Source organism: Anopheles moucheti, chromosome 2 (assembly GCF_943734755.1).
Source record: "Anopheles moucheti chromosome 2, idAnoMoucSN_F20_07, whole genome shotgun sequence".
Classification (NCBI taxonomy): Eukaryota; Metazoa; Arthropoda; class Insecta; order Diptera; family Culicidae; genus Anopheles; species Anopheles moucheti.
The window spans coordinates 83,521,176-83,547,516 of record NC_069140.1 but is presented as its reverse complement, the minus strand read 5'-3'; the positions used below and the strand labels follow the sequence as shown (position 1 = coordinate 83,547,516).

Sequence of the window (26,341 nt, the reverse complement as noted above, 5' to 3'; positions counted from 1 at the left end):
GCCCCAGGACAACGAACGCACACACACACACACCGGTGTCAGCCAGCTACAAAGAGAACGAGAAAGAACCTCAAACGGATGTTTTAAATGGATGGGTGCGTTCTTTTTTTTTTGTCCTCAAGACGACATCCTAATTACGGAAACTTTACCAGAGAGATCCTTCCACGCCACCGTTTAAGCAAGATCATCCCGTGGATGGGAAATATAAAAAGGGGGCCGAAAACGGGGGGGAAAAAAAAGAACGATAAAAAAATTCTAAAACCAAGAACTTTGCCAGTCGTAAATTAAAAGTCCACCCGGGCCCGGATACACATCACCACAAAAACCCCGGCAGTATCTATTTTAACGCAATTTAAACCTGTATACACCTGGAGGTTCACGCACCATCAACCTTCCGTCACCATGGTAACGCGGCAAATCGTTCCGAGCACGTGGTGAGCAAGCGGCAAACGATAGCCTACCTTTAGGCGCCGTTACGAGCGCGTAACGCTTCCGGGGGGAAACGCTCAGTACGGGGCGGAGGATGCAGCCCATTATTTACGACGCAACTTGACTGAAATTATGTGCTAATTAAACGTGATTCATTCGCGCACTAACGTAAAGATGGCGGCTGCACTGTACTGTCTTACTTTGTACTCTTGAGTGCGGTGAAAGTAACAGCAATTGGATACGCACGGAGCGTTGTCTTTATTTCTTCGACCGAACCGGGAGATTATTCGCCATTGTTTGCAGCTGGTTTGGTATGTCGTTAATCCGTAGTGGATCATTTGTCGGTGCCGTGTTTTGGTTGAATTATGCTCGCTTTTGTTTGCATTTGGAGGCTTCCATTCATTGGGTTTCGTGGAAATGTTACAATAATCCAGGTGCTTCATCAACCTGTAAACTGAGCAGAACAATGGTTAGGTAGGGCTTTTGTGAAGCAATGTTCTGTATTATTAGACTTGCAAAAATTTGCTGAGCATGAGAATTTTCCGTGCACGGATAAATTCCAATCATTTTAACTTTAATTGCTAGATTAATGGAAACAGGTTGACGCAGCCTCCATTAGCACTGCCTCGCGCCATTCCCCCCATGAAAACCTAATGGTTTGCTCACCGAAAACCATATCAATACATCGATATTTCAACGCCATCATCGTTCATCGGGCGGGCAAAATGTCAAGCACATAAAAACAAATAGCGTGGCATTAATGGGCTTGTCACCAGAAACACCAGATGGCCGTACGGCCATGTACGACCCTATAAACAATCAATACACCTCCACTTCATCAGTCTCGTGGGTGGGAACAGAAGGGGGCAATAAAAATGGCGCTGACAAACCTTCCCCCATACTATGTGGCCTGCGTAAGGGGAGGTTAGGATCTTTCATCATGTTTAGACAACACCCGGATTTTCCGGGTTCCCATCTCGCCTCATTTACGATTCCATGTACGTCCGTTAACGACTTGACGATATACGGCACTTGGAGGGCATTTTTTGTGTTGCGTGACTCGACCCTATCGACACTGTCAGAATGTTATCATTTAATTTTCATCACTTCCTGCTGTCCCGTACCCGCCTGTCCAAGGTTTGGGTTCGAGCCTTTCGGAAAGAGTTCGGCAACAAGCAGATATATGGCAATGAGCTGGAATGTTGGTACCCGATTGCCGCCATCTTCGATTCCGAACTTCACAGATGTATCAGTTACTCAAATAAATGCGCAGCAAAGCGTTCCTCACCACAACCCGGGTGGGGGGGGGAAAGAATAACTCAATAAAAGTGAATGTTTCCGTCGTCGTCAAAATGTGCCACGCCACGTACAAGTACAAATGTGGCCTTCCTCCCGGTTAACGAGATCGTCCTGCTTCTCGGGACATAAAGTTTGATTTGTCGACCCCGGGAAGTGTTTGACGAAAAGCCATTTCATTTCCAATTCCGTAACGCCGTAACACGCGTTACACGTGATGGGTTTTACGCGTCTTAAAGTAAAGTGTGCAGAGTGGCATATAAAAATAATGCCGTTCATTACTACCCAAGTGGCGTCACTAAACGGTGCCGGCGTACCGTGTATGGTGGAAGTCTTCGGGGCGTTAGACAGCGCGGGGAGATACCGGGGTACCTATCAACGCACCAGAAAGATGAGACATTTGACCATTGAAAGGAAAGCTTCGAAGAATGGCTGAAGGATGGAAGTACCATTAACTTTACTACGCTCCTTCAGAGCCTTCTCTCTTGGGAGACCTAATATACCGGAAAAATGAAAGCTTTACTCGCAAGGCACAGCACACAATAAATCCAGCTAGATCTGACGCTCATAATTAATGTTAAACATCAACGAGAGGCGGCACTAGAGGCAAGAAACGCAATGAAAAAAGGCCACAGAAATGCTGGGATAAATGGAAAAAGTTTATAAGGCGTAAAAGCAACAAATGAATTCTTCCCGGTTACGGGCTTTGCGTTCTCTGTTCTAAGCAGCAGCATTCACATTAGCATTTAGCCGTGCCGTTCCTCCCCCCCGGCAAACATTCAAAGCTGTCGAATGCATAACCATCTCAAGGACGCTATACCGGGCATAAGTAGAAAAAATCAGCAGGCGAATCAGGCCGGAACGGGCCTCAGGATTTGAAGGGGGATATTTCTGGATAGAGAAACATCCGGGAAAAGGCGAGCCGACCCGGGGAAAAGCCTTAGAATTTGGCAACTTTTTAGACAGTCATCATTTCCCGGAGTTTCCTCCACAACATTCAACCATCTGTGGCTTGAACAGTTATTTTTTTTTTGCTCCGGTTGAGTAAAAAACTTTGATACTTGCTTGAGATTTTTCCGGAGCGACACCCGTAATTCGTTCCACCACCAAACGGTTTGTGGTTTGCGCAATTGAATATTATTAAAACTGTTGTCAGCAGTTGGGCCAAGCCGAGAGGGAAATTTATCGTTCGTACTGAGCAGTGGTCTAAGCCCAGATGATACTAAAAAAAACCCCAACCTACCACATAAACGATTGTCTACGTGCGGAGTTGGTGCTCGGAGGTGGAACGGAGCGGTACTTTAATCAAATATGCCTCACAGTTCGGGTTTATTATGCGTAGATCCAGGGTCGGTCACGTTGCAGCAGGGTGGGCAGGAATTAAATTAATTTCCAAGTATCTCCCCAAGTTGCTACTGATCGATTTACGGGTTTGAGTGGAGAGTCAGTTAGTCGTTTAGCTGGATGTGAATTTATGCAGTTTTGTGCTGTCCAAACGTGCTGAGTGCCTTCTCATCAACCATGCGGAGCTTAGTATCGATTAGAGTTCTGAGTGCTGCACACCAAAAAAAAAAGAGTCCAAGATGGGCCAAGAAACCCCGGTATTAATCATTCCAGCTGAACGGGTGCGTACGGCTGAATCTTACGCAGCGTGGCCTAATCACCCCATCCGGTATACGGAACGGTGTTCGGTGGAAACGTGACAAGCATCAGCAAGTCAACCCGTGCCCCCCTCCGTATAATGGACAATTTTAATGCCTGTCAATAAGACGACGACTTGGTAAAACGGTTTGGTAAAACGAACCTTCGGACGAAGACGAATGACCGAACCGAACAGTGGGCAGAAAGAAACGTAACCGGAATTGGCAAACAAACCGATGGGACCACTCGACCAGGAAAAACTTCAAACTGCTGACTCGCCTGCTAGAGGGAAGGATAATTTAATTCGAACCGAACGTTTGTCAGTGGAAGGCTTCCGCACGTAACCACCTCCGACAGCCGGTGGAGTGCAGGAATTGGGAAGTCAGCATAAAATGTTTATTATTGCACACAAACCCATTCGATGTGTTCGCTTTTGCAGGCCTCTAGTTTTGCTTTCTCCTGTGCTTAACCTAAGATTTTCCTGCCATGCTGCTGTAGTGCCCAACACTGGTACTTTTCGGTACTGTTTAATTGACCCATAAAACATAGATTTTCTAATGCATAGAGAATGAATGTGCAACCACGTGCGCCCGGGGAACGTCCCGGGCATTCGGGAACGGGACAAAACAAACCAAAAAAGGAACGGGAAATCCTTTTGCATTTTTTATGCTATCGGCACTCCAGTACGCTGCACTATACGAGTTTGGTTAGCCTCAAAATGTGAAGTCGAAAGTCCACCGGTATCGGGTATAGTAAAGCTGCATCGAACAGTATACGGAGCTAACCAAAATCAACAAAAAAACTACACTCGACTTGAATGCATTACGGTGGTGAATGTGCAATTCTATTGTCTGTCCGGCACACCAAGCGGAACATTCCAAGCGCCTATGCACTTTACGGTTGTGGGCGAGTTATTGCCTTTTGCAATCGGTACAAGCTAACTGTGATTATTCTGTTGGACAAAATTTACTGCCCTGGAAGGTAATTTTTATACATTTTTTACGGTTTAGTTAATGTCACCATTCGCTTCACTCAACCGTAATAATCCTCTGCCCATTGCTGTGGGACGGGTGTGAGAATAGATTTAGAAAAACAACCCGCATCAATGCACTCGGAACCACATCAACCGCCATTACCTCATCAACTTCGTGTTGTTTTGGGTTATAAATAATGCAATTAAAAAAATCTCACAAAATGTGCTTTCAGATAACCCCCGGGGGACAACTGTCGAATGGTGAGCGTATGGATCATGGAGCGGTGTATGACTTCGCAAAGTGTGATCCCTTTGTGCCATGTTTCGATTGAAATGGAATTGAATAATTTAATTACGATGCAACTGATGCACTCTCGTTTCCGTTTGGTAACGCGATACTCTTGCTATCAGCGCAACAGCGGGAGTACGTATGTCAGCTTGATCCTAATTTTGTTTCACACTAATTGACTTCTGACTGTGTGTTCTGATAAGCCACATTGGGCGGTGGCTTAGGAAGTTTCTGTTAGCAGGCACTGGCACGAAATTGAATTCGCTTCATCATCGGATTAACATCTGGTAAGCAAAGTGTTAAACAAATTTTCCCTTCCATTTATTCTATATTTGAGCTAGCTTTATGTTCTTACCTTACTTTACAATGGTCATCTGTCACCCCTGAGCAGATAGGTCCAGAAAGCGTACTTTGCGAACAGAACGAAGGCAACACAACCGGTCACCTTGTATCGTTTTGTGGCAGTTGCCGGATCTCCGTCCCCTCGCTGTGATTGTCACGCCATCGAACTGGTGTGCAGCCCACGTGCAGCTTGCGGTTGATCCATCCCGTTTGTTGTATCCTTTACATCCAACAGGCCTTTCTTACCCACCGCGGCGCCACCACTACCCGTGGTTGGTGTAATATTAAACCGTAAATCATTATCCCGCAGGCGTTTCTGCACAATCTTGCCCGTGTCTTTAACACTCGTCTCGAAGCGCTGGGCAATGTCCTCCTGCTTTGCCCTATTGCCTGCTCCGTCGCCCGTTACGACGACCCGAACTTCGTACGACTTGTTTAACCATTTCAGCACATTCTGTATCTTTGATGCGAGATCGTGTTCGGCAATGCGAGCACTAATCGTCAACAGTTTGTCGCCCTTAACGGATGCATCCTGTTTGATTTTTTTCTTTTCCTCACGTCGCTTCAAGTCTTCGTTGAGGTATTCCGCACCGGTCATTAATCTACAAATGCAAAACAAAATTGTAATATTAAGGAAACTGCTGTAAGGCCTTCCCACGGTGTCTTACCTGTACACCGGACGCTGCGTTTTAGTGTCGAGATCGGTGATCTTCACAAGCTTTAAATTACGCCGGGTGGATATTTTTACTGCCTCATCCAGATTCACTATCGATATCGATTCATCGGACGAAATGAGAGTAATTTTTGGTGCTGTTTTTGCCCTCTTGCTGCTTGCTGCAGCACTGGCGATGCCGGGTTCTTGCGGTTTCGATGTTTTCGTGGAGTACAGTACCACATTCTTGTTGGCAATTACGGCCACTTGCTGCCAACTTACAGGTGGTTGATGAAACACCAATTGCCGAAATTGCGGTCCCACTATTCGTGTGATGAAATTCATTTTTATTTGTTTTGTTTGCACTGATTGTAGAGGAGAATTTTACTGGCACTGTCACGAAAACAGCTGATTTGTTTGTATATGCGCAGTACAAGAAAATACCGGCAGGTAGGTTTTCACCAAGAAAATAGAAACATCCAAAGTTGAAAAAATAGATGTTTTTAATATAATAAACGTAAAATAAAAATAAACGAGTTTGATAATTGTGTAGTTGAGCATTTTATACATTGTATAAATTGCGAAAAATTATTGAAAGTGAGTATCGCGTTTCAAATTTGACAGCGAATCGTTTGACGTTTGACAGCAGCGCGGACAGAGAATTCATTCGGTTTCCATGGCGCCCGCAGCGTGCATCGGATGAACAGTTTTTATTCGCGAATTGTACGTTGTAGAGTGATATACGGTTCGGAAACGTTATTTTAAGCTTAATTGGTTCTTATTGACAATAATCACACATCGAAGGCAGTTGTTTATTGCTTTTAAAATACGCTTTTGTGCGGAAACATTTCATGTTAGTGCATTGCATCGCTTGACAAGTCGCCGTTGTTGTCCAACCTTGCATACATTCAGTTTTGTGTTGCATTCTCGTTATTTCTTGTGCAGGTGATAAAGTTGTTCGTTTAGTTCCGCAAACTGTGAATCAAACGGTGAATAAACGGTACGAAAAGAAACGAAAAACGGTCCCTAAACCATTAGTCGAGACGCGTGTGTACATTACGCAGTGCATTCCCCGCAATTGCACGCAATCGATTGCAGGTTCAACGAACGCGAAAACATTTATTCGCCCTCCCCCACCACACACGCACACACACACGCATTTACAAGTGGTTGCGAGGCGGGTTTTCCTGCTCCGTAAGCCAAGCTGTTTTTCACACGTAACCAAAATGGTTTTCGCGAGCTACAACAGTGCCTCGTACTTGCTGCCGCTGGATAATGATCAGAGCGTGTCGTTCTATCGGAACGAGAACCGACTGTTCCCAACTGCCATCGGCCCATCCGCGGGTGGTGTTGCACCCCCACCCGGAAGAAACAACAGTACCACCTCCGCCAACGATATGAGCATTACCGACATGCTGACCGCAGCGTACCATCACGAGATGCAGCAGCAGCACCCGGCCGTCGGTGGCAGTGGTGGTGGCGCTAGCGGTGGCAACATAACCGCGGGTGATTGCCCTTTCGGCCGGGTTCAATCACCAGCCGCCCAACAGCAGCAGCAGCAACAACACCAGTCGTCCCACCAGCAACAACAGTTGCCGGTGCAGCAGTACCATCGTTTCGGAGGAACCGTTGCCATGTGCGATGATTTCCAACCCGTCGGTTACTTTAACGGGTCCTCCAACGGTTACTATGGGTTTGTCCCGTCACTAGCTCCAACAGGTGGTGGTGATGGTGATGGTGGAGCTGGTGGACATACGAGCAATAACAACGTTCTTCCGGGTGCTGCCGTCAACAACAGCAGTCGCCACCCCGCTGCAACAGCGGCAAATGTCAACGGTCACCTGTCGGCAATCGATTTCCATGGCAACCAACACCATATCAGCTGTAACGATGCCGGCGAACAAAACAATAATAATAACAATAACAACAGCGGGGATGACGCCGGGATCTTCCAACTGCAACTACCGTTCCCGGTGCAACGGATCGCACAGAAGCGCAAGGAGTTTAATCAGTCGCAACAGCACGAAGACGAGGAAATGGACACGAATGTACAGCTGGCAGCAGCAGTGGGACAGCAGTATCCGAAACGACGAAAAACCGACCCGGACCAGACCGGCAGAATGGGGGGTTTCCCCGTAACGACGAGTGGCCCATTTCCTGGAAGCAATAGTGGAGGTAGGTGAACGATTCGCTTGCGCGCAATGCAATTGCAGTGATGTCATTATGCTAATTTTATCCCAAAAAAGTATGGATAATATCCCAAAATAACCCTGATTGAAACATTTTCAATTACGGTTGGTACAGTGTGTGTCAATAATGTGGTTGTCGTTCACGAGTGTGTGTTATTAGTAAAGGATTTCCCACATCTATAACATTCGTTATGGCAAAAACTAAAGAATAATACCATTCAAATAGGTTTAATTGAGATTAATTGAAGATGTAAATGATTTTTGAAAGATTCATAAATGTTTACCATAGAGATTTGAAGTCATTCATCGAATTTACAGGTTGACTCAACACCTCATTTTGAAGCTTACTTAACATACTTAATATAGAAGGATAATAGCCCTATTTTTAAAACACACGCTATATTACTGCCAAACTTTTTCCATCAAAAAGACGCCTCGAAGCTATTTCTGACCCGGCGTTTCCTTAAATATCTTGCCACGCTTGGCGTGTGGGGGTGGTTTTATAAAACCACCCTCCCAACACGTACCACCAGGCGTGCACATTCCACCATGGAAAGAAAATTAAAATGTATCTTTTCCGTCTTTTGGGTCGTTTCCTTCGCCGCTAGTATCGTACCAGCATCAGGTAGAGCTACACGAGCCGTCCGTTGACGCGATGGAATGTCAGGATCCGGCTACCCAGCAACATCCCGCCGTGACGTTGCAATCCAACCCTAATGGATTCCATACCGTGGACATCCATCATCCCGCCGGACAACAGCCGACAAGCAAGAGTAAATATTTCGACACTAGTCGCTGCATGATGTCGCACATGATCTAGTAGAGGAAGGACCGACACGACCGGACAGACGGACGGACGGACGGATGATCTCATACGATCGAGCAAGTTGAAAAGATCGGACATGTTAATCAGATGACGCTTACCAGACACCTTTAACCACCCTCCTTTGTTGACGTAACACACATATCCACCCGTTAGGGTCAGACTTGTGGACTTGATTCACCATCCTGCCGCGCCCCATCCGTAATGTAATTTCGGTTTTGTTGCACCCCATTGTACTAATTTGAAGGAATCACATTAAGCTAACCTCATTTAATGACACATTCCCTTTAAAGTCTTCTTTCACTTAGTTCTGTTTCGTTTTCTTATCTCTTTCTTTCTCTTTCATTTTACATTATCTCTTTTATTGCAAACCCAACAAAAAAAAATCATCCCCAAAAAACACACATACACACGCAACAACTCGTTAAGTTCAGAGGAGGGACATACTGTTGGACAGCTTCATCGGTGCTAGGGACGATCGTGTCGCGTCGCCGTGTCCAGCCAGTGTTCCAGGGCTTCCGGGTTGTTTGGATCGTACCGCGGGGTACCGCGGGCACGACAAGAAGGGTGGCCACGGGTGGGATCTGGATTTGTTCCACAGCTTGCACGGTACTGGTGGCGGTTACCGGTAGGAAAGTGGCGACGAATGCTTTAAAAACGTTTCGTTCGGTTCTTCTGATAAGGTGTACCGTTACAGGTGTAACTGATTGTGCAAGGAGGGGGTAGATTTCATGTAGCCTTGTTAAACGATAGAGAACCTCCCCCAAAGGTAGTACACACACCCGCCCCGGTGTATCTGACGAGTAGCATTCATCCATCGTCTCCACTAAACTGACTGCACTTTACGTTCTACGATGTACCTACAAACACGGAAGGCGAAAGCCTTCCCGAATGAATACGTCCTTTCTTTTTAATTACTGTACTACGCTAGACTACTTAGAACAAAAAAACAATCTTAGTACGTAAATGAGCACAGGGAAGTGTACTTAACTATAGACTTAGGGAAGTGTAACAATCGCTTCGAACGTTGACGATTTTTCGATAAAAGTTCGATAAAACTACTAACGACTAATAATGGAAGCTAGCACGTCGTAAGGTGCTAGAATAGAGTGAATAGAGAGCAATAAGGTAGGAAGAAATAGGTTAAGAGTTTTTTTTCTCTGCTCATTTGTAGTTCGTTTTTATTAGTCGGTTCCTTTCAAAACAAAATCGAAACTCCATTTGGCGGTTTAGGCGTGGAACCAAAGGTTCCCCCCCCTGTCAGGACGAAAAATAATAGCTTCCCAATATGGTTTTACCTAACTAATGTTTGTTTTGTGTGATATGTGTCCCGGAAAACACAAGGAACGTCGGATTTTGCAATTATATATTTGCTTCCACTGGTGGTGTTATTTTTTGTTTGTAAAGAAAATAAAGCACAAAAGAACAACAATGCAATTATGTCGTTTCTCGTAGTTTCATGTTCCTTTTTTTTTTTGTTTTATTAAAATACTTACAGATTCGTTTCTGATTCTTCAATTTAACGGATGTTTTTACCTCAATAATTATTGCAGATAGGAGCTAGCAGCGATCTTCCTGTTTTGTTCCTGACACAGTAACAATCAAAAGCGGCAACATCTACCATCCAGTTTCTCGACAAAAATAATTAAGTAAATGCAAAGCACTTAGTAGTGGTGGCACCTAATAGGTAGTGCTTTTATTTTAATTCAATTTACTTGCAATTCTGCATTGCTTGACGTCTGTGGAGGTTATATGATGCGTTTGGGAGTGGGTATATTGATTTTAAATCACGATTATATTCTATAGCCGTGCGTGTGCCGCAGCGTGTCTGGATTATGCCGCCTTCCGGTCGCACATGTCGAAACCTTTTGTTCTAATAGTATGATGAACGATGTTCCTAAAATAAGCAGAAAAAAAGCTTTGGTAAATAACGTTCTTTAAAACACAAAAAAACAGCTTACTTCCGTCTGCTCCAAATGCTCGTCGGCGACCTCTTCCGATTGCCAATTGTTGTTGATGTTGTTACCATTGTTTCCTCCACCGGATGCTCCCGGCGGTACAGTTCCATTAGTGGCACTCGGTCCGCTAGTGTTGCTGCCGCCACCATGCATTTGCTGCTGTTGCAAACCACCCAGCCTTGGCTGCGATCGTCCATCGGTGGTCGCACTGTTAGCACCGCTCTGTTCATCCCCCACGGTGGCCGGTTTCTTCTGCACAACCACTGTCCAACGGCCGTCGTCAAAGTTGGTTCCACCGGTGGGATGCTCCATCGTGGAATTTCCTCCCCCGGCACCTGCAGCCGCACCCATATTTCCCGTGGAAGTTTCCATATCGCACACTTGATCCGCTTCGGCAAGATCGTACGTGGTCGAAGAGTACACCACATTGGAAGAGGAGCTCGAACTGACGACTACCGCCGATTCCAAGGGACGTTGCTGCTCTCCCACCACAAACGGTGCCATTCCATTTCCATTCACGCCACCATCCGTGCCCTGATTGGTCGCATTACCTCCTTCATAACCGATCGGTACGGAGCAACTGTTTGCTGCCGGCTGTACATCATCCACATACGCCGGATTTTGCTGACCTCCGATCGGACCACCGGTAATAGCGTCCTCCTCTTCCTCGCCCTCTTCACCCTCCACCGCCGACGAACGCAGCAATATGTTGTTGAGAAAGTTTTCCAAGTTCGAAATAAACTCATCCTTATCGGTTCGATTCCAGCTCTCGAGATGGCGCAAAAAATCCTCCCGACTAAACACATCTCCCCCACCGACACCATCCGCTCTGGATCCGCCCGATCCGAGCTCTCCCGGCTGTTCGTCCCCCTGCGCCGACAGGAACGAGGCGGCGGCCAGCAACGAAGCTGCCGGTGACTGGCCCGACCGCGCATGGTGATGGTGGTAATGGTGCTGATGGTGATGGTGATGGTGATGCTGCTGTCCCCCGGTCGAATCACCACCGACCGGCTGACCGTAATCCACCGGTGCACCACCACCGGCCGCATGGTTACAGATGACGCCCGCAATCTTGAACAGCACCGAGTCGTTAATGTAATCGACCGAGTTTATCACCGACACGATATCGCCCATTATGATGTTAATGATTTCCGAATTGGCCACCGCTATTGGGACGAGCTGTTCCTGGTTGTGCGGACGGCCGGCAGAAAGACCCGGCGGTGTGTTGGCGGACGTAGAAGCGTTCGGCAGGGAGGAGGTTAAAACTTCCCCCCCAGCAGTGGTGGTCTGCAGATTCGCCGCCCCTGCCTGTTCCGGTCCATTCGCAGGAATATAGTGATACTGTTGCTGTTGCTCCAGCTGCTGCTGCTGCTGCTGCTGTTGGCGCAGGTTCGTGTAGTTTTGAATAACTTCAAACTCAACGCCCGATTCGTCGTTTCTTGCATCGCGCGGTGGAGTGGTGCGTGATTCACCGTTCACCATACCTTCACCACCACCGTTGTTCGTTCCTTCCGGCATGTTTGACAGCCCGGTGGACGCTAGCAAATTGTTGCTTCCTACATTGTTCACGTGGTTTTCCTCCTGCAGCGTCGACTCGATGTACCGGTTGTACAGCTCCTGTATCGATTGCAGCGTGCGCTGCCGGAGTGGATCGGACGAGATCAGTTGCAGCTCACGGAACAGCTGTATGAGAAAGTGGGGCCGAGATTCGTTGGCTGTGATGAGATTCTTCACCTCCTGGTAGACGTTTTCTTTGAGTGCTTCAAATAGTTTTGAGGTGGACCTACAACGAATGTAAAAATCAAGGAATTAGAATCAACTATAGATTATATAAATACAATCTACTTTCAAAACTATTATTTCAAGTGCTTGGCATAGGCAAACATTATAGATTCAAGAATCCGAATCAGATTCAGATCAGATAACCAATCACCATCCTAAGGCAAAGTGATACTATTCGACATCGTGAGCTCTTTTTAAATTCCAGCTAAGACAATGACAATCATCTGCGTCATATACGAGGTGATCGTTATTAGAAGACTCCCAAGCTCTTTACCATCATCAAGGATTTCCGTCAGAGAAACGTTGTTGTTTGGATGTTTATATCCGAGAATTCTGGGTCATGGGTCATGTGCTTAATGCAAATTTCATTAAATTAAGGCTCTCCAGTATAATGATTTTAGCACACGACGGAATTCTGCAACGTTCCAAGGTTTCCGTGAGCTGGTCATGTCATTAAAATGACACTGGACAACCCAACCCGATCAGTGTCGCCGTGTCCTCCAAATTACCATAATTTCCAATTTTTCCCTTGCAGTTAGCCCACCCTTGCGTTCACTCACTTGGAATCGTGCTGGTACGTGCAGGTGGAGGCGAGATTCATATCACCCCCACTGGACACGTAGCATCCGCTGCTTCCTTCACCGCCGGCACCCGCATCCCGGCAGGAACGCAGCGACAGTGGATACTTCTTGTGTCCGCTCGCCTTCGGGTGTGTTTTGTTCGCAAGCCCGAGATTGATCGGGTTCGTGTGGAACTGCAGTTCGCCAAGATCCAGCGAGTTGGACTGATTCAAGGGTGCATGATGGGCGTGCGGTTGTTGCTGCTGCTGCTGCTGTGGTGGAATTTGTTGCGAATGCTGCTGATGTTGACCGGCAGGTGTCGGATGCATTCCGATCATGCTAGAAGACGACGCCGGGTGTTGCTGCTGCGGAGTGGACTGCTGCAAAGGTTGGTGTGGTAGTGTTGTGTACGAATGGCTTGCCGTTTGCGTTTGAACCGATCCCGTGCCGACTAGTTGCGATTGTGGCTGGTGCGATTGACGAGCGGTTACGACGGATGGCGGGTAAGGTTGCTGTGCATGTCTCGTCCCATGCACGGACTGTCCGCCAAGGGTTTGCTGTACCGGTACCGGATGCTGCTGACGATGGTGATCCACAACCTGACCATCATCGATCGGTTGTTCCTGGTTTGGATGATAGCCCAGTATCTGCCCAGAAGTTTCCAAATCCTGACACAAACCGGCACTGTTTGCTTGATTCGAATTGCTCAGCGAGTTGTTGCGCGTAATATTGATCGCCTGCTGGTACTTGTTGCTCTGGTTATTCATGTACTGATTCGAAGCATTGCTGTTATTACGCTGGAATTGATTGTTTATCGTATTGCAGCCACTTCCACCGCCGTTTCCAGCAGCATTTCCTGGCCCTCCACCACTACCACCAACTCCAGTGCCACCGGAACCACCACATCCTCCTGTTCCGCCTGCTGTACCACCACCACCACCACTACCACTACCACCACCAGCGCTGCCAGTTTGCGAACATGATTCTTCGTTGCTTTTGCAGCTATTGCTCGATAGGAGATTTTGTCTTGAGTAGCTACAAAGAGAGTGCAAAACATGGAATGCATTAGTATTTGTTTCCATTTTTAAAACAACATCATCAAACAAAAACCAAAAACAATACAAACTAACATACTTGTATTAGCAACAAATTGTGAAATGGATATTTTCAAATGGTAGAGAGTTACGAATGTGAATTTGGATTCTTTTTAAGAAATAAGAGCAGTTTATCGTTATCATTACTTGAAGTTATTGATAAAACATATTAAATCCATTCACGCTACAACATCTAGGACACATGTTATCGTCGTACTTCGGAAAACTACACTCACACAAACACAAAATGCACACACACAAACTTACCATGGGTTCGTATCAAAACAGTGCGCGCTAGCGGAACTAGCTTCCGCTTCCTAAATATCTCTACCCTATCTAAAGCTTGGAACAACCGTTTGGAACCATTCCCCCAAATCGCCACCACGGTGTGAGAGCATCGTCAAAGGATACAAAAACGTATAATTATCAACAGCAACGGATTAAAGGAGATCGGATAAAAAGGGTGCGCAAATGAAAACACATACAACCAAAAGGACTCAGGAACAATGAAATGTGTGCGTGAGAGAGAGAGAGAGAGGGAGGGCATAGAAGCAAATCGGCAACGCGACGTAGAAGTACTGTTTCCCCCTTAGCGTTATACTTAATTATCAAAGTGACTACTACTACCTACACTCAACGATCTAAACAAACTAAAAAAAAAACATGAAAATTGCTGAATAAAAAATGGTACAACAGTTGTCACTAGAACTGGGTAGTTACCTTCGGAAGTTATCCCAATAATTATTGGCCCTCACACCCGGCAGCACCTGGTTGTTGAGGGCTTGCGTTTGTTGCTGCTGGGTGGAGGAATCTTGCTGCTGGTTGTACTGCAGATTCTGATTGTTCTGCATGTTTGCGTTCGCTAGGTTGTTCGTGACCGTGTTGTTGAGATTGTTGTAATTTTGCCCGAAGCGTAGCGAGGACGTGTGCAACGGCGGCTGCTGCTGCTGGTGGTGGTGGTGATGCTGCTGCAATGCTGCACCGGTCGTCGGTGTCGGTGTGGCCGGCTGTGAACCGTTACTGCACAGATTGTTTATCATGTTCGGTGCGATCGAACCGGCACCACCGTACTCGTTTCCCAGCCCGGCCTCCGTGCCATTAAGCACACCACCACCACCACCACCAGTGCCGGACTGATCGTCGTAAAGCGCGTTGTTAAGCGTGTTAATGTTAAGCGGACGCACACTCGAACGTAACCGGCCGACATTGGCCCCGCTCGGGGGTAGTCCGGCCTGTCCGGGGTTAGTATTGTTACGCTGCACCTGTTGATTGGCCAGACATTGTGAGTTTGGGGGAAGCTGCTGCTGCTGCGGTGAAACCAGCGGGTGAGTTTGTGGTACCCCGGCGGCAAGCGGACTGTATGGCGGTTGGGTAAAGGTTTGCATTGGTTGCTGCTGCTGCTGCTGGTGCTGCTGCAGCAAAACAGCGGATGATGCAGGATGGGATGCCGTATGGAGGTGGGTGTGGGGATGATGATAGGGAGAGGATTGCTGCTGCTGCTGATGGGACATCATCGGTTGCTCGGAACGAGCCCGTGTGTATATGCTGCTGGCCGTGGTGGCCGCATTCGAGGCATTGGGCGGAGTTGATTCCGCCCTCATTAACGTGGCTCCCATCGGTGGGCCATGGGTTTCGTGCAGCAGTAAGCTGCTGTTCGTGCCGAGTATCCGTTCCTGAAGCTGCAAAGGAATGTGTACAATTAGTAAGGAACCAATTATTAACAGGAGACATATAGTTCTGAAATTTCCTTACCAACAAGACGGCATTGTTGAGATTGTTGATTTCACGCTGCTGAATCCACAGCAGCTGGTTGCACTGCGTGATCGAGTTCATCAGCATCTGCTGCGTTTGCATGATGTGCTGGAATACGATCGGATCGGGCGGTGTATTCGGGGTGGCAGCATGCGGTGGCAACAAATTTGCCGCCACACCGTACGGACCCCCGCCCGTGCTCCAGCTGCTTCCGTACGCACCAACACCTCCACCGCCCCCGTACCCGGCTGCCGTCGCATGGTGCGAAAGGTCATGCATTCCCGGCCCGTACGGCAGCCCGTAGTGTGGACTGTGCGGGCCCGTATTCGAGCTGGACAATCCACCAGCGCCACCGCTGGTGCCAAACACTGGCCACGGCGACGATCCACGATGATCACGCCCGATTGGACCCGGCCCAGCACCACCACCACCACCAGCCGGTGCACCGTCGGCATCGAGATCGCTCCGCTTCAACCGATACCGGTCAGTGGCCGCATTGCGGTTGCAAATGTCCGGCATCGGGGGTGGGAAACTGCGCGTACTGCTCGACTGATAGCTGGCCGATTCCAGCTGCGCATGGGCAAATATGTCCGACGTAACACCCGAGTCCGCGGAGTTCGTCTTCGAATCGTTGGTCGCATTGCTACCGGCCGTATTGTTCTGCAGCGAACCGCTAATGGCCGATGGGGCCGGTGCTGGTGGAATGGTCGCGTGGGTCGACGGTGTACCACGATGATGTGATCCAGCACCGCCACTGCACGATTCAACCGACGATGAGACAACCGACGAGGGACCGGTTGCTTTCGGGAGTGGAGTTACCTGCTGCTCGTGTTCGTTCACACCTTCCACCACCGCGGCACGGGATAGTTCCGTGTTTTTCTTGATGCTTTGCGTCATCTTCTCAATCCGCTCGAGCTCCCGTTTTTTCTGCTCCAGTTCGGCCTTCAGTTCCATCTGCTGGCGCTCCTTCGGTCCCGCAGGAACGCGTCCGCTCGGGCCAGCAGCCACCGATACAAAGGAGGCGACATGATTGGTGAGCTTTTCGCTCGCCTGACTCTGCGCCTGTTGCTGCAGCTCCATCACATTGTTGCGCCGCTTGTGCAGATCGTTCCGGGCGTGCTTTAAACGATCGCGCTCGGCTGCAATCGATTTGGCCTGTTCGCGCAAATCCTGCGTCATGGCGTGCAGTGCCTCGACACGCTTGTTCAGATGCTCCCGCTCCTGGTGTGACAGATCGCTACCGTCCGCATCGTTCGGGATCGTCGTACCGTTGGGAAGCAGCGTGATCGGTGCGGAACTCATAGAACGCGAACGGCTCCGGCTGGAACGCTGCTGCTGTTGCTGCTGCATGGCAATCGCTGCCGCCCCCTCGTCATCCTCATCATCACCCTCCTCTTCGTCTTCCGGGGCATCCTCTTCCTCGTACTCATCTTCCTCATCAATCGATTCCTGGCCCGTCTTCATCTCGATCAGCTTCACCGTATCCATCATCTCCTTCAGCCGACGCAACTGCGACTTCATCGCATTAATTTCATTGATCTTTTCGCTCAACATGTCGGCCGTCCCGGTCAGCACCGATGCTTCCTCGTCGTTCAGCGGTCCCTCATCCTCGTCCTCATCGACCGCGCCCGATTGTGGTGCACCATTATTGCGCTGCTCATCACCCACCAGCCGGTGCGCCGGTACCGACATACCTTCGACGGTGGCCACAGGGTTCACCGCACCGCTGCTCGTACCCTCCATCGTGGTGCCACCACCGTTGAGAAATATTTTTGTCGCATTCCTCGCATCCGATGCCGTGGCCGGTGCGTGCGTCAGCTCGATCGGTACATTCCGTGGTTCGGGCGCCGGTTCACCATCAAACTGCCGATTCGCGTCCAGGTTCAAATTCTGCAGCTCCGATACGAGATTGTGCATCTGGCTCTTCTTATCGCGCAGTTCCTGAAACTTTTGCTGCAACATGGCCTGATCGGCCAGCACATCGGTATTATTGTCCGGACCGAGCATGTTGCTCAATTCCTGCTGGTTCTGTATGAAGGTGGAAAGTACGCGCATCCGCTCCATGATGCTGCCGATACCGTCCTGCACCTGTTCCACCGTTTGGAATGATTCTATCGGTGGTGCTACGCTGGCGGTGTGCATTTGACGAATGGATTCCATCTCCTGCAGTTGCTGCCGGGCCGCCTGCTGGAGGCGAAGCAGATGCGCTTGCTGCTCTTTCAGGGCTTGCATATTTTTCGACTGCGATTCCATGCGATAGCGCAACTCGTCACAGGAGGCAGACGGTGGTACGGGTGTGGTCGATTGGTTCGTGCTGATGCTTTGCACCGATTGGGGCCGCGGACCACCGTTAAGCTGGAAAGGAAGCGGAGCGGAAACGTTAATATTAGGCCCAATTTAAATTAGTCCTGCAGTACCAACATCGAAGAAGGCAACAGTGAGAAGGAGAATTGTTACGGTGAGCTACTCGAACATTACGTTATGTTCGGTATTAGAATGAGGCTTGCCACTCATTGATGGATTTGAAATTGTGAATGATAACGCACAGCTTATTCTAAAAAAGCAGCACATGCTGTTAAACAAACATTCATCTTTTAGCATTTACAATAAATTGCGACACTAAACACCAGCTCGAAGTAGTTCCTGGCGAGATGACCGTATGGTGTAGTGTTAGAATCGCCGGTTTTCGTAGAGCAAAACCGATTGATCCACGCTAACGGGTAAATAATAATCAAGGGAAAGCCAGAAACAGCAGGCTTAAAGATTCCTGGCTGCAGTGTGTCACAAAGAAAAGCAGTAAGTAGGTAGTTGCACAAAAATCCACACGAAATATAAGACACAACAACAGCTGCGGCATAAACGCGGGATAAACAGATAAACGCACCTCCGTGTCGGAGTGCCGCACATCCTCCAGCGTGGCGGAATTAATCGGCACAAAGTAACAATTCTCGTCTCCCATACTTCCTCGCCTCGGTCGGTTGTCGCCGTACAACACCACTCACGTTATCAATCTGCACCGATGAGATCAGGTTAGTGGTCAGTTTGATGTACTCCTGTATCTGATTCAGCGTATCCTCCACTGTGCCGCTGGTTGTTGAGTTGTACGGTAGTGTAGCGGACCCGTAACGCGATCCGGAAGAAGTCGATGGCACGGCCGCAGCTGTGAGTAAGTGGTGATGTTGTTGTTGCTGCTGCTGCTGCTGTTGCTGATGGTTCGAGTTTTTGTTTAAGTTCAACTGATTTTGTGAGGCACCATCCGGTACACGGTAGCTCAAGGGCGAAGAAGTCGATCGTGGCTGCCCGGTTTGGTTTTGCTGTTGCTGCTGCAGCAGAAGATGGTTCAGGATGTGTTGCTGCTGTTTCGGCACAACACCGGTGACGGTTGAACCGCCAGCACCGCTATGAAGCAAATTGTTGATGCTGTGTGTCGATCCGACGGCAACACCACTCGCTGAAGCACCGTCGTTTAGGCGGAAGGTCTGCTGCACGGCAGAGTTAGGCGTCGTAGGTATAACCACACCGACTGCAGTGTTGTGCGGTTCGCTCTGTTCTCCACCGGTTCCTTCGTTCAGCAGATTTCGTCGCACAATCGGTCGTACCGGTATGTAGCGGCTGTTATCTTGCAGCGACAAATTATCTGTAAGGAGAGTGGGATAAAAATAGAAACAGTATTTCAGAAGTTCGAAAACAAAATTATCTCTTGTTTCAAATATATATCTCTCTATAACGATAACAATGAAACAGCGGTGATAAGTGAATTGCCGCTGATTTGGGGGTTGATTCACACACTGTAATGTGTCCCGCGCTAAAGATACTAAATCTTTTCTACCACCCGTTTGAATGTAAGATCATCCTCAAGCACACCAACAGCACCGATGGCGCGAAGGCCATCAGGCGTATGTTTTCGGCGGGCGGGTGTGCGTTACACACCTTGACGCAAGCAAAACGACGCTAAATTTAGATCATAAACGGGGAGTTTTGCATCGCACGTTTGCACCAAAATTTCGATATATGGAAATTTGTGTTTTGCTCTTCTTCTTGCTTGTGACTATTTATCGCGCAAATGATTCCAATACCCGACTGGCAGCTTCCAAATCGATAAACCAGGTAACTCTTAATGGCGTTGATTTGACTCGTGTTTGTCATTCAATTTTAATGCGGTGTATTTTTGTCCTAGAATGACGCAGAACGGCACGCCATGGTCGAACGAACGAACACTCACTTTACGGCTAGAACGGAAAGAACCATCCAGATAATTTCACCGTACCTTGGACACGCTTTACTCACCGATTTCGTAACAGGTGCCTTCACCAGGTGTCCGATTATTGCGGGGTTTCAGAAGAATATTTTGTCCTTGCTGCTGTTGACCACTTGTCGATGGTTGTTGTGCGCCACTGAAATGTTGCTGTTGCTGCTGTTGCGAATTGTTGTTCGGCACCACCGAGGTTGCACCGGAAACGTTCGCCCAATCGACGAGTACCTTTAGAAGTAAAAACACCGTCACTAAAGCGATCAAACAGAGAACCACGCTTCCGATGATCATTGGCCGTCAGAGTCACGTTCGTCGGTTGCCGATTTGCCACAGACTGGTGGTTTGTGCACGATCGGTACCCGTACGCGCTCTCGAGCTCTCATCTGATGCGAGATGCGCGAAAACGTGGCCCTCCCGGTTCTATAATTAACCTGCCGATTTTCCCCGATGCATTACGACGCCCCCGTGCGTGTGAGTGTGGGTGCGCACATTCGAGCAACATCTGATACTCACATTTAGCTGCTGCTGGAGCTGATCCCTCCGGGTTGGGGCAACAATTTCCTGTGGAACGGAATTTTTCTTCGACGATTTCGACTTCGGTTTGGTACCCGTTTGCCGGTTATTATTCTGATTGTTGCTCGAACCGGGCGCCATTTTCTGAGGCTGCGGTGAACAAACGGGGGAAAACGCAACTGTGTATGCTGCCTTAACAATTTTCACACGAGAAATGTACACCTGGAAGACATCTTTGGAGCGGCCAGACAGGTGAACTTGATAACGCTTTCCGGGTGTGTTTCAGCGTGAAAACATGCACAACTCAGAAACAAAACGGACCGGAAGGGATTAATACACTAATGTACAATCCGTTCCAATGGTTTTGGACGCAAAAAGGGATAATTGAATGCGCTTTATCACAAGGGAGGCGTTTTGTTTTCTCCAGACTCTTCAGAGGTTTTGTGTTTTTTTCTTCGGTTTTTGTTGACGTTTGACTGACAGACGGAGAAATTTGACACTAGTGGCCAAGATGTATACAAACACAAGGGTTGCAATTTTGAGGTGTATATTTTGAATCAGCTGTTCAAAAAATCCATTGTTTTCATACCATGAAATGTTGTAAAAATTAGCTTAATTCAATATGTTTTAATACATCGCGATCGCGAGTTTTCATCATTCGCGATTTGATGAACTTTTTCACAATAGTGAGCAGAAATGTGTACTCACGGAGGTGAGGTGAGAAAAGAGATGTCTCATCTCATGAAGACTGTCCCATCAAATACCCGAATTAGAGCGAGACTGAGCGAGATAGAGCGAAAAATCTCTCCGAAAGTATGCTGTGAGTTAGAAGTGAGCATGATTTTTAGGCAATGGTCTATGCACTGTTAATGTAAAGAACACTGCACGCATCAGAAGGGAAACATGAAAAACAACGTACATTGAGCATTTTTCTGTTTTCAAAATACAGAAATTTGTGTATTACAAAGCGTACAATAGGAAAGCTTTTCATAGCCTCACCAAAAAGCACAAGCGGATACTTAAATATAAATTATTTTTTACCAAAACAGCGACGCAAATGTGAGCGGTTGGGAACAGTCTTGATACGCCTTAATCGCGGTGAGAGTTCAGCTTACTCACGCGGTTTAGTTTTGTCTTGCGGAAGCAGCTCTGCAGCTTTTTCTCTCGCAACAGTCGACGCGAACGGACGTGCTGGCTGGTGTGTCCGCGCTCGGGGATCAAAAGTGATTCTGTATCAAACACTACGTAAACGCAGTTGTGTAAAAGGAAGAAAAAATGCAGTCACAAAATAATAATTAAACTAAACAAAAGTTTGTGTTTGTGCCGCGTCGCGATTTGTGATTGATTTTGAGAAGTGCGTTCGCGGTTTGGAGTGAAGCACAGAACGTCCGACAGGCCTACACGTGTAAGCTGAAGAGAAGTTCTTGTGGAGTGTTTTGTTGGGAGGGAGGAGTGAAGGTGCGAGAAGGGGTGGGACATTAAGAATTAGAGGGAAAAACAAGATCCCACCCGCAACTCTCGTTTCCCACTCCCGCATCGTACGAACTATGTGTAACGTCATTTAACATAGCTGAGAGCGAGCAAAACAAGTGAGAATAGGGAAAGTGAGCGTGAGTGAGACGGCGCGAACGGTTGAATCGAATACTCACCCCGTACCAATTGCTATCGGTGCGAACGGGAGCGAAGATGTGTAATAAAAGCATTATGTTGAACGCGCATAAATGCATACGTGGGGTGTGTGGAGGGTTTGCCGTACAGTGTGCAGTTATTGTGTGTAGTTTTTTTTATTATTCGGTGCAATTTGCTCTCCATGTTTTTTTGTTGCGTACGCTTCCAGGAGATGTAAAAGGAGGATGGCATTCTGATTAATGTAGTGAAGTGTGATTATACTGCCGGTTGTTGCACACTTAACCTTGTTGTTGTTGTTTTTCTGCTTATCAATTAACGTTTTTCTGTTACGATTTTTGTGCGCAATTTTTCATCACACTAATCGCTTCCATCTTGCGAGCGGGGAAAATAGGTGCGCATTTATCATTTTAATATTTATGACATGTGAGGCCGAAGATGAAACCGCATTTAACGTGTGACGTATGTGAGCAAAAATTGTCTTTCTTTTGTATCACTTCACCGCGTAGTGAGTTGCGCATATATATGTATATATAACGCGATAATCTCGGCATTAATTCGAGTGTGAATTATTTCCGTCAACGGTGTTCTTTATGCGTGCACAAGTGTTAGTGTACTTGAGTGTTTTGTCACGAAATACAACGAGCTAGCGTTGCCTTTTGTCTCTAGCCAATGTTCGATGAAATATTGTGTTTTTTTTTTGTGTGTTTAAGCAGACATTTGATTTGCCTATGCGATTGAGTGTGTGTGCGTGTGTGAGAATAAGTAATAAACGATTGCATACAATGTATATATGCTCCCCACTTGACCGAATCACTCCCCGAATCTGTCGCTTTTGTCCCGATGTGGGCTGCTTAAATATTCATTTCGATTCACGCAAACGCACACAAACACATGGCCTACGTCGTTTCGCTGTTGCCTGCTGGCGTACAGGCGAGCATGTGTGCCCTTTTGTTGTTGTTGTTGCTTTTGCTTCTCGGTGTTGTGTTGCCTCGGTAACGTACCACACACAGCAAAACAACGTACAAATAATGAGTTAAAATTTTGTGATCGAGTGTACAGTTTACAATGTGTTTTGCAGCCAGTTTGCTGCGTTTTCTCACTTTGAAGGTGCGTTGTTCACATGGTGAATGATGACAAATAGACCAAAAAGTAGTAAAAGACAAGGTGTTACCATATGAACAACAATAACATTCCACTTAACACCGTTGCATCGTACACTTTGTATCTTTGCAGGAGTGTGTGTGTGTGTGTGATTTTTAAATATAATAAAAATTATCACGCTCAGTGTTTTCCGTTAAAAATCCCAAAATAAATAAACAACCCACTGTAAAATATGACAATTAACGCACTGAATATATAGAGAGAGAACATTGATCCTAATTAATGATTTTCTTTACCGCTTTAGAACAGAAACCTTCTCTGGCGTGTGACGCGTGCGTGCGTGTGTGTGGTGCTGTGTACGTGGCAAGCGCGTTGTTTCTTGTTTGTTTGTGTAATTAAAAAAAAGAAGTGAAAAATTACGCTTTTTTGTTTTTGGTGCATATAAGATCAATCAAGTGTGGCAAAAATCCATCGAGCCAATCGAGCTGCTGCTCGTAAAAGGGAATGGAATACGGCTAGTAGTGCGTGAGTGCAGTTGTTCTCCTAGGCCGTGCGAGAAAGGAAGTGTGTGCGTTTGTGTGTATGCGTTTGTATCCTTCCCAAGGTGGGAAGAGTGTGGCCTGTTTGTCGGAAAAGCTAATGAGATAAATAGAAGAAAAAAAAGTTCAATTAAGTTATCATTAAATGTCTCACTAGTGAGTGTCTGGGCCGCTAATGAATTTACACCCCCCCCCGTGTCCGGATGTGAAGGTGGTTTAAGCGCCGCCAGTGGGTTAGGGGTGGTGTTGTGTAGCATTAGGGGGTGTACCCGCATTTTACAAACGAGTGCAATATTGCTTTTCACATTAATACAGAAGGAGGGAAAAAAATCGTCGGCAGCATCGTGAGCATCACGCATTGTCATCTCTCACCCCATGAATCGCGAAGGAGCCGGCGCTGTCAAAACGTCATACTCATCGTGAATTGTCCCGTTTAATCAGAGCAACATCAACAACAACAACAAAAAGGAGAGAAAAAAACAGGAATTGGTCCCCTTTCTCTTCTAATTCGTACAGTCGCGCGCGTAATAAAAGCCGGTTTTTTTTCCTCCACGTTCGCATTGTAATGTCGATGGAGAAACTGGCTCTCGTTCGACAGAGCGACCGCCGTTCTCGCTAGCGCGAATGCGCTCACTATAGCGAGATTTCATACTATAGCGGTGCCCGAGTCGCGGTTCTCTCACCACCCCGCAGCACGCGAATTACGCGAGTTGATTTATTTTTGTTGCAATACTATCGAGAGAGAAAAGAAAAAGAAAAGAAAAGACTCTCCACTCGGCGAAAGGCGAAACCGCATCACCATCAACAAAGCGTCCAGTTGTGTTGCCGCGCTCGCTGGCCCAGCGGAAACGTTTCGGGTCAGGTGGGAAAATAACATCATCAATATTTGAAACGGTGAACGTAACGCAACGAGAGAAAAAAAAACACCACGGGGCGGCATACTCATCATCGTCATCGGGGGAAGCAACGGCAATCCCAGCATCAGCAGAAGCGGCCCGATTATGGATATCAGGGTGAGTTGTTTAAATGACAGCTTTGACATTTTTAAGAACCGTGTTTTCGTGTGTGTGTGTGTTGTGGGGAAATGCGCCCAGTGGGAAAAGAGAAAAGTGCGTGGGGTGGTGGTGGTGCATTCGAGAGGATTTTATATTTACGCACGGGCACAGTGATAAGAGGCGCTCACTCGTCCCGCGTTAGGGTCGGGGGTGGGTGGGCCATTTTCCACAAAATGATATCGAAAAACAAAACAGCACTGAAACGTTTGTTCGCGCAATTGACGTTTTTTTTTACGATGGAATATTCAACACTGATTCGATTATGAAATTAAATGCGTATTGGAGGGTTTTGCGAAGTTTTCATTTTTATAACACAATGTCCTGCACACTAATTTTTATTAAAGTTAAGTGAATCTTCTTCAGAATTATGTTCTGAAGATTGATAAATCCTCAAGAGTTCATGATTTTTTGATGATTTTAGGAAATAGATGTATTTTGGAAGTCGAGAAATGCTCAAGATTTCCAAAATCCTTGAGGATTCAAGAATCTTTTAGTAAATAGAAGTATTTTGGTAGTTGAGTAACGATTTGAATGACTCCTTGACTGAAGATTCATGTGAAAAACTCTTCTCAAATCTCTTATTAGAGACACTACATACATCTTTGTAAGTCCTCTGTACGAAAGTTTACGAAAGTCTTCGGTCTATGTGATTGATGCCCTCGTTTTGCTTTGAGATGACGGAAAACACAAACACATTCCTTTTGAGAGCATTCCACACGATATCACATTTCGTGATTCACCTCAGAATTATTGAACAGTCCTAGCTGGGATCTTACAACCAGGGCCTTGATCTTCTCATGGAAGAATCTATGGCATGAGGGTGTGTAGCTAATAGAAGTTTTCAAAGATTTGAAACCAAGGTTTCCAAAGTATCAGTTCAAGAAGAGATTGTTTCTCTGGGAAATTGCAAATTTCTCTGGTTCTGGCGATGGATAAGGGAGATACGAGCGAACTCATAGAGGTACACAGTCTCAGGAGTTGAGCTCCGAACGTTATTCAATTTTCCGCAGCAGCAGCAGGAAGAATCGGATGTGGATGAGGTCATTTCTATAAGATATAAAAAAAGATCTTGGTAATGTAATCTCTCTTTACTTCTTCTTTGATAAAGTACTATTTTATAGAATTTGTTTCCATTACTTTCAAACGTACTTATTAATACACATTGTTTTCTTCTGAAGTAATACAATTTTTGCGTTTTAAAAATAAGGATAAATCAGTTAAAATTTAAGTGCAATTTAAAGGAATTTTAATAAAAAAATGCTTTGAGATACGAGCAAGGTTACGAAACGAATTAAACTCATATCTTGAGGCACCACTGTAACGATTAATCATTATTTTATCTTTAAAAAATGATTATTCATTGTTCGATATAAATATTTCCTTGTAATATCTTTGAAAAGAGTTATTATGATAAACAGCGAAATGCATTTCAAATGTCTATCGATCGGATACAATTAACTGGAATGCGACGG

General features: G+C 46.8%; 4 protein-coding genes across 6 annotated transcripts in view; 2 read left to right on the top strand and 2 right to left on the bottom strand.

Annotated features, from left to right (window-relative positions):
• Nucleotides 1-794: 794 nt before the first annotated feature.
• On the bottom strand, nucleotides 795-6,004 carry LOC128297651 (translation initiation factor IF-3). Of its 2 annotated transcripts, XR_008287246.1 has the most exons (3): nucleotides 5,639-6,004; nucleotides 4,984-5,572; nucleotides 795-883 (listed from the first exon to the last, which is right to left on the bottom strand). XR_008287246.1 is itself a non-coding variant. In XM_053033331.1 (2 exons), exons 1-2 carry the CDS (start codon nucleotides 5,965-5,967, stop codon nucleotides 5,125-5,127), a joined length of 777 nt encoding a protein of 258 aa, XP_052889291.1. In that variant the 5' UTR covers nucleotides 5,968-6,004; the 3' UTR covers nucleotides 4,954-5,124. The 2 variants fall into 2 exon arrangements, 1 of the variants encoding a protein (XP_052889291.1); XM_053033331.1 differs by lacking the exon at nucleotides 795-883 and having other exon boundaries at nucleotides 4,954-5,572.
• A 367-nt stretch (nucleotides 6,005-6,371) lies between these two features.
• Nucleotides 6,372-9,809, top strand: LOC128310372 (uncharacterized). Of its 2 annotated transcripts, XM_053046996.1 has the most exons (4): nucleotides 6,372-7,797; nucleotides 8,420-8,584; nucleotides 9,064-9,262; nucleotides 9,332-9,809. In XM_053046996.1, exons 1-4 carry the CDS (start codon nucleotides 6,849-6,851, stop codon nucleotides 9,339-9,341), a joined length of 1,323 nt encoding a protein of 440 aa, XP_052902956.1. In that variant the 5' UTR covers nucleotides 6,372-6,848; the 3' UTR covers nucleotides 9,342-9,809. The 2 variants fall into 2 exon arrangements, with proteins under 2 accessions (XP_052902956.1, XP_052902957.1); XM_053046997.1 differs by lacking the exon at nucleotides 9,332-9,809 and having other exon boundaries at nucleotides 9,069-9,242.
• Nucleotides 9,810-10,302: 493 nt separating this feature from the next.
• LOC128309952 (uncharacterized) lies at nucleotides 10,303-20,686 on the bottom strand. Its single transcript, XM_053046468.1, has 8 exons — nucleotides 20,546-20,686; nucleotides 20,068-20,260; nucleotides 18,783-19,417; nucleotides 15,781-18,135; nucleotides 14,749-15,707; nucleotides 12,935-13,969; nucleotides 10,596-12,375; nucleotides 10,303-10,531 (listed from the first exon to the last, which is right to left on the bottom strand). The coding sequence occupies exons 1-8, from the start codon at nucleotides 20,684-20,686 to the stop codon at nucleotides 10,508-10,510; spliced, it is 7,122 nt and encodes a 2,373-aa protein (XP_052902428.1). The 3' UTR covers nucleotides 10,303-10,507.
• Nucleotides 20,687-24,282: 3,596 nt separating this feature from the next.
• The window catches only part of LOC128299737 (uncharacterized), a 68,149-nt gene continuing 66,090 nt past the window's right edge, over nucleotides 24,283-26,341 (top strand). The window contains exon 1 of the mRNA XM_053035782.1: nucleotides 24,283-24,827. Within this exon, the coding sequence (XP_052891742.1) occupies nucleotides 24,816-24,827 (12 nt within the window). The 5' untranslated portion in view covers nucleotides 24,283-24,815. The remainder of the gene's footprint in view (nucleotides 24,828-26,341) is intronic.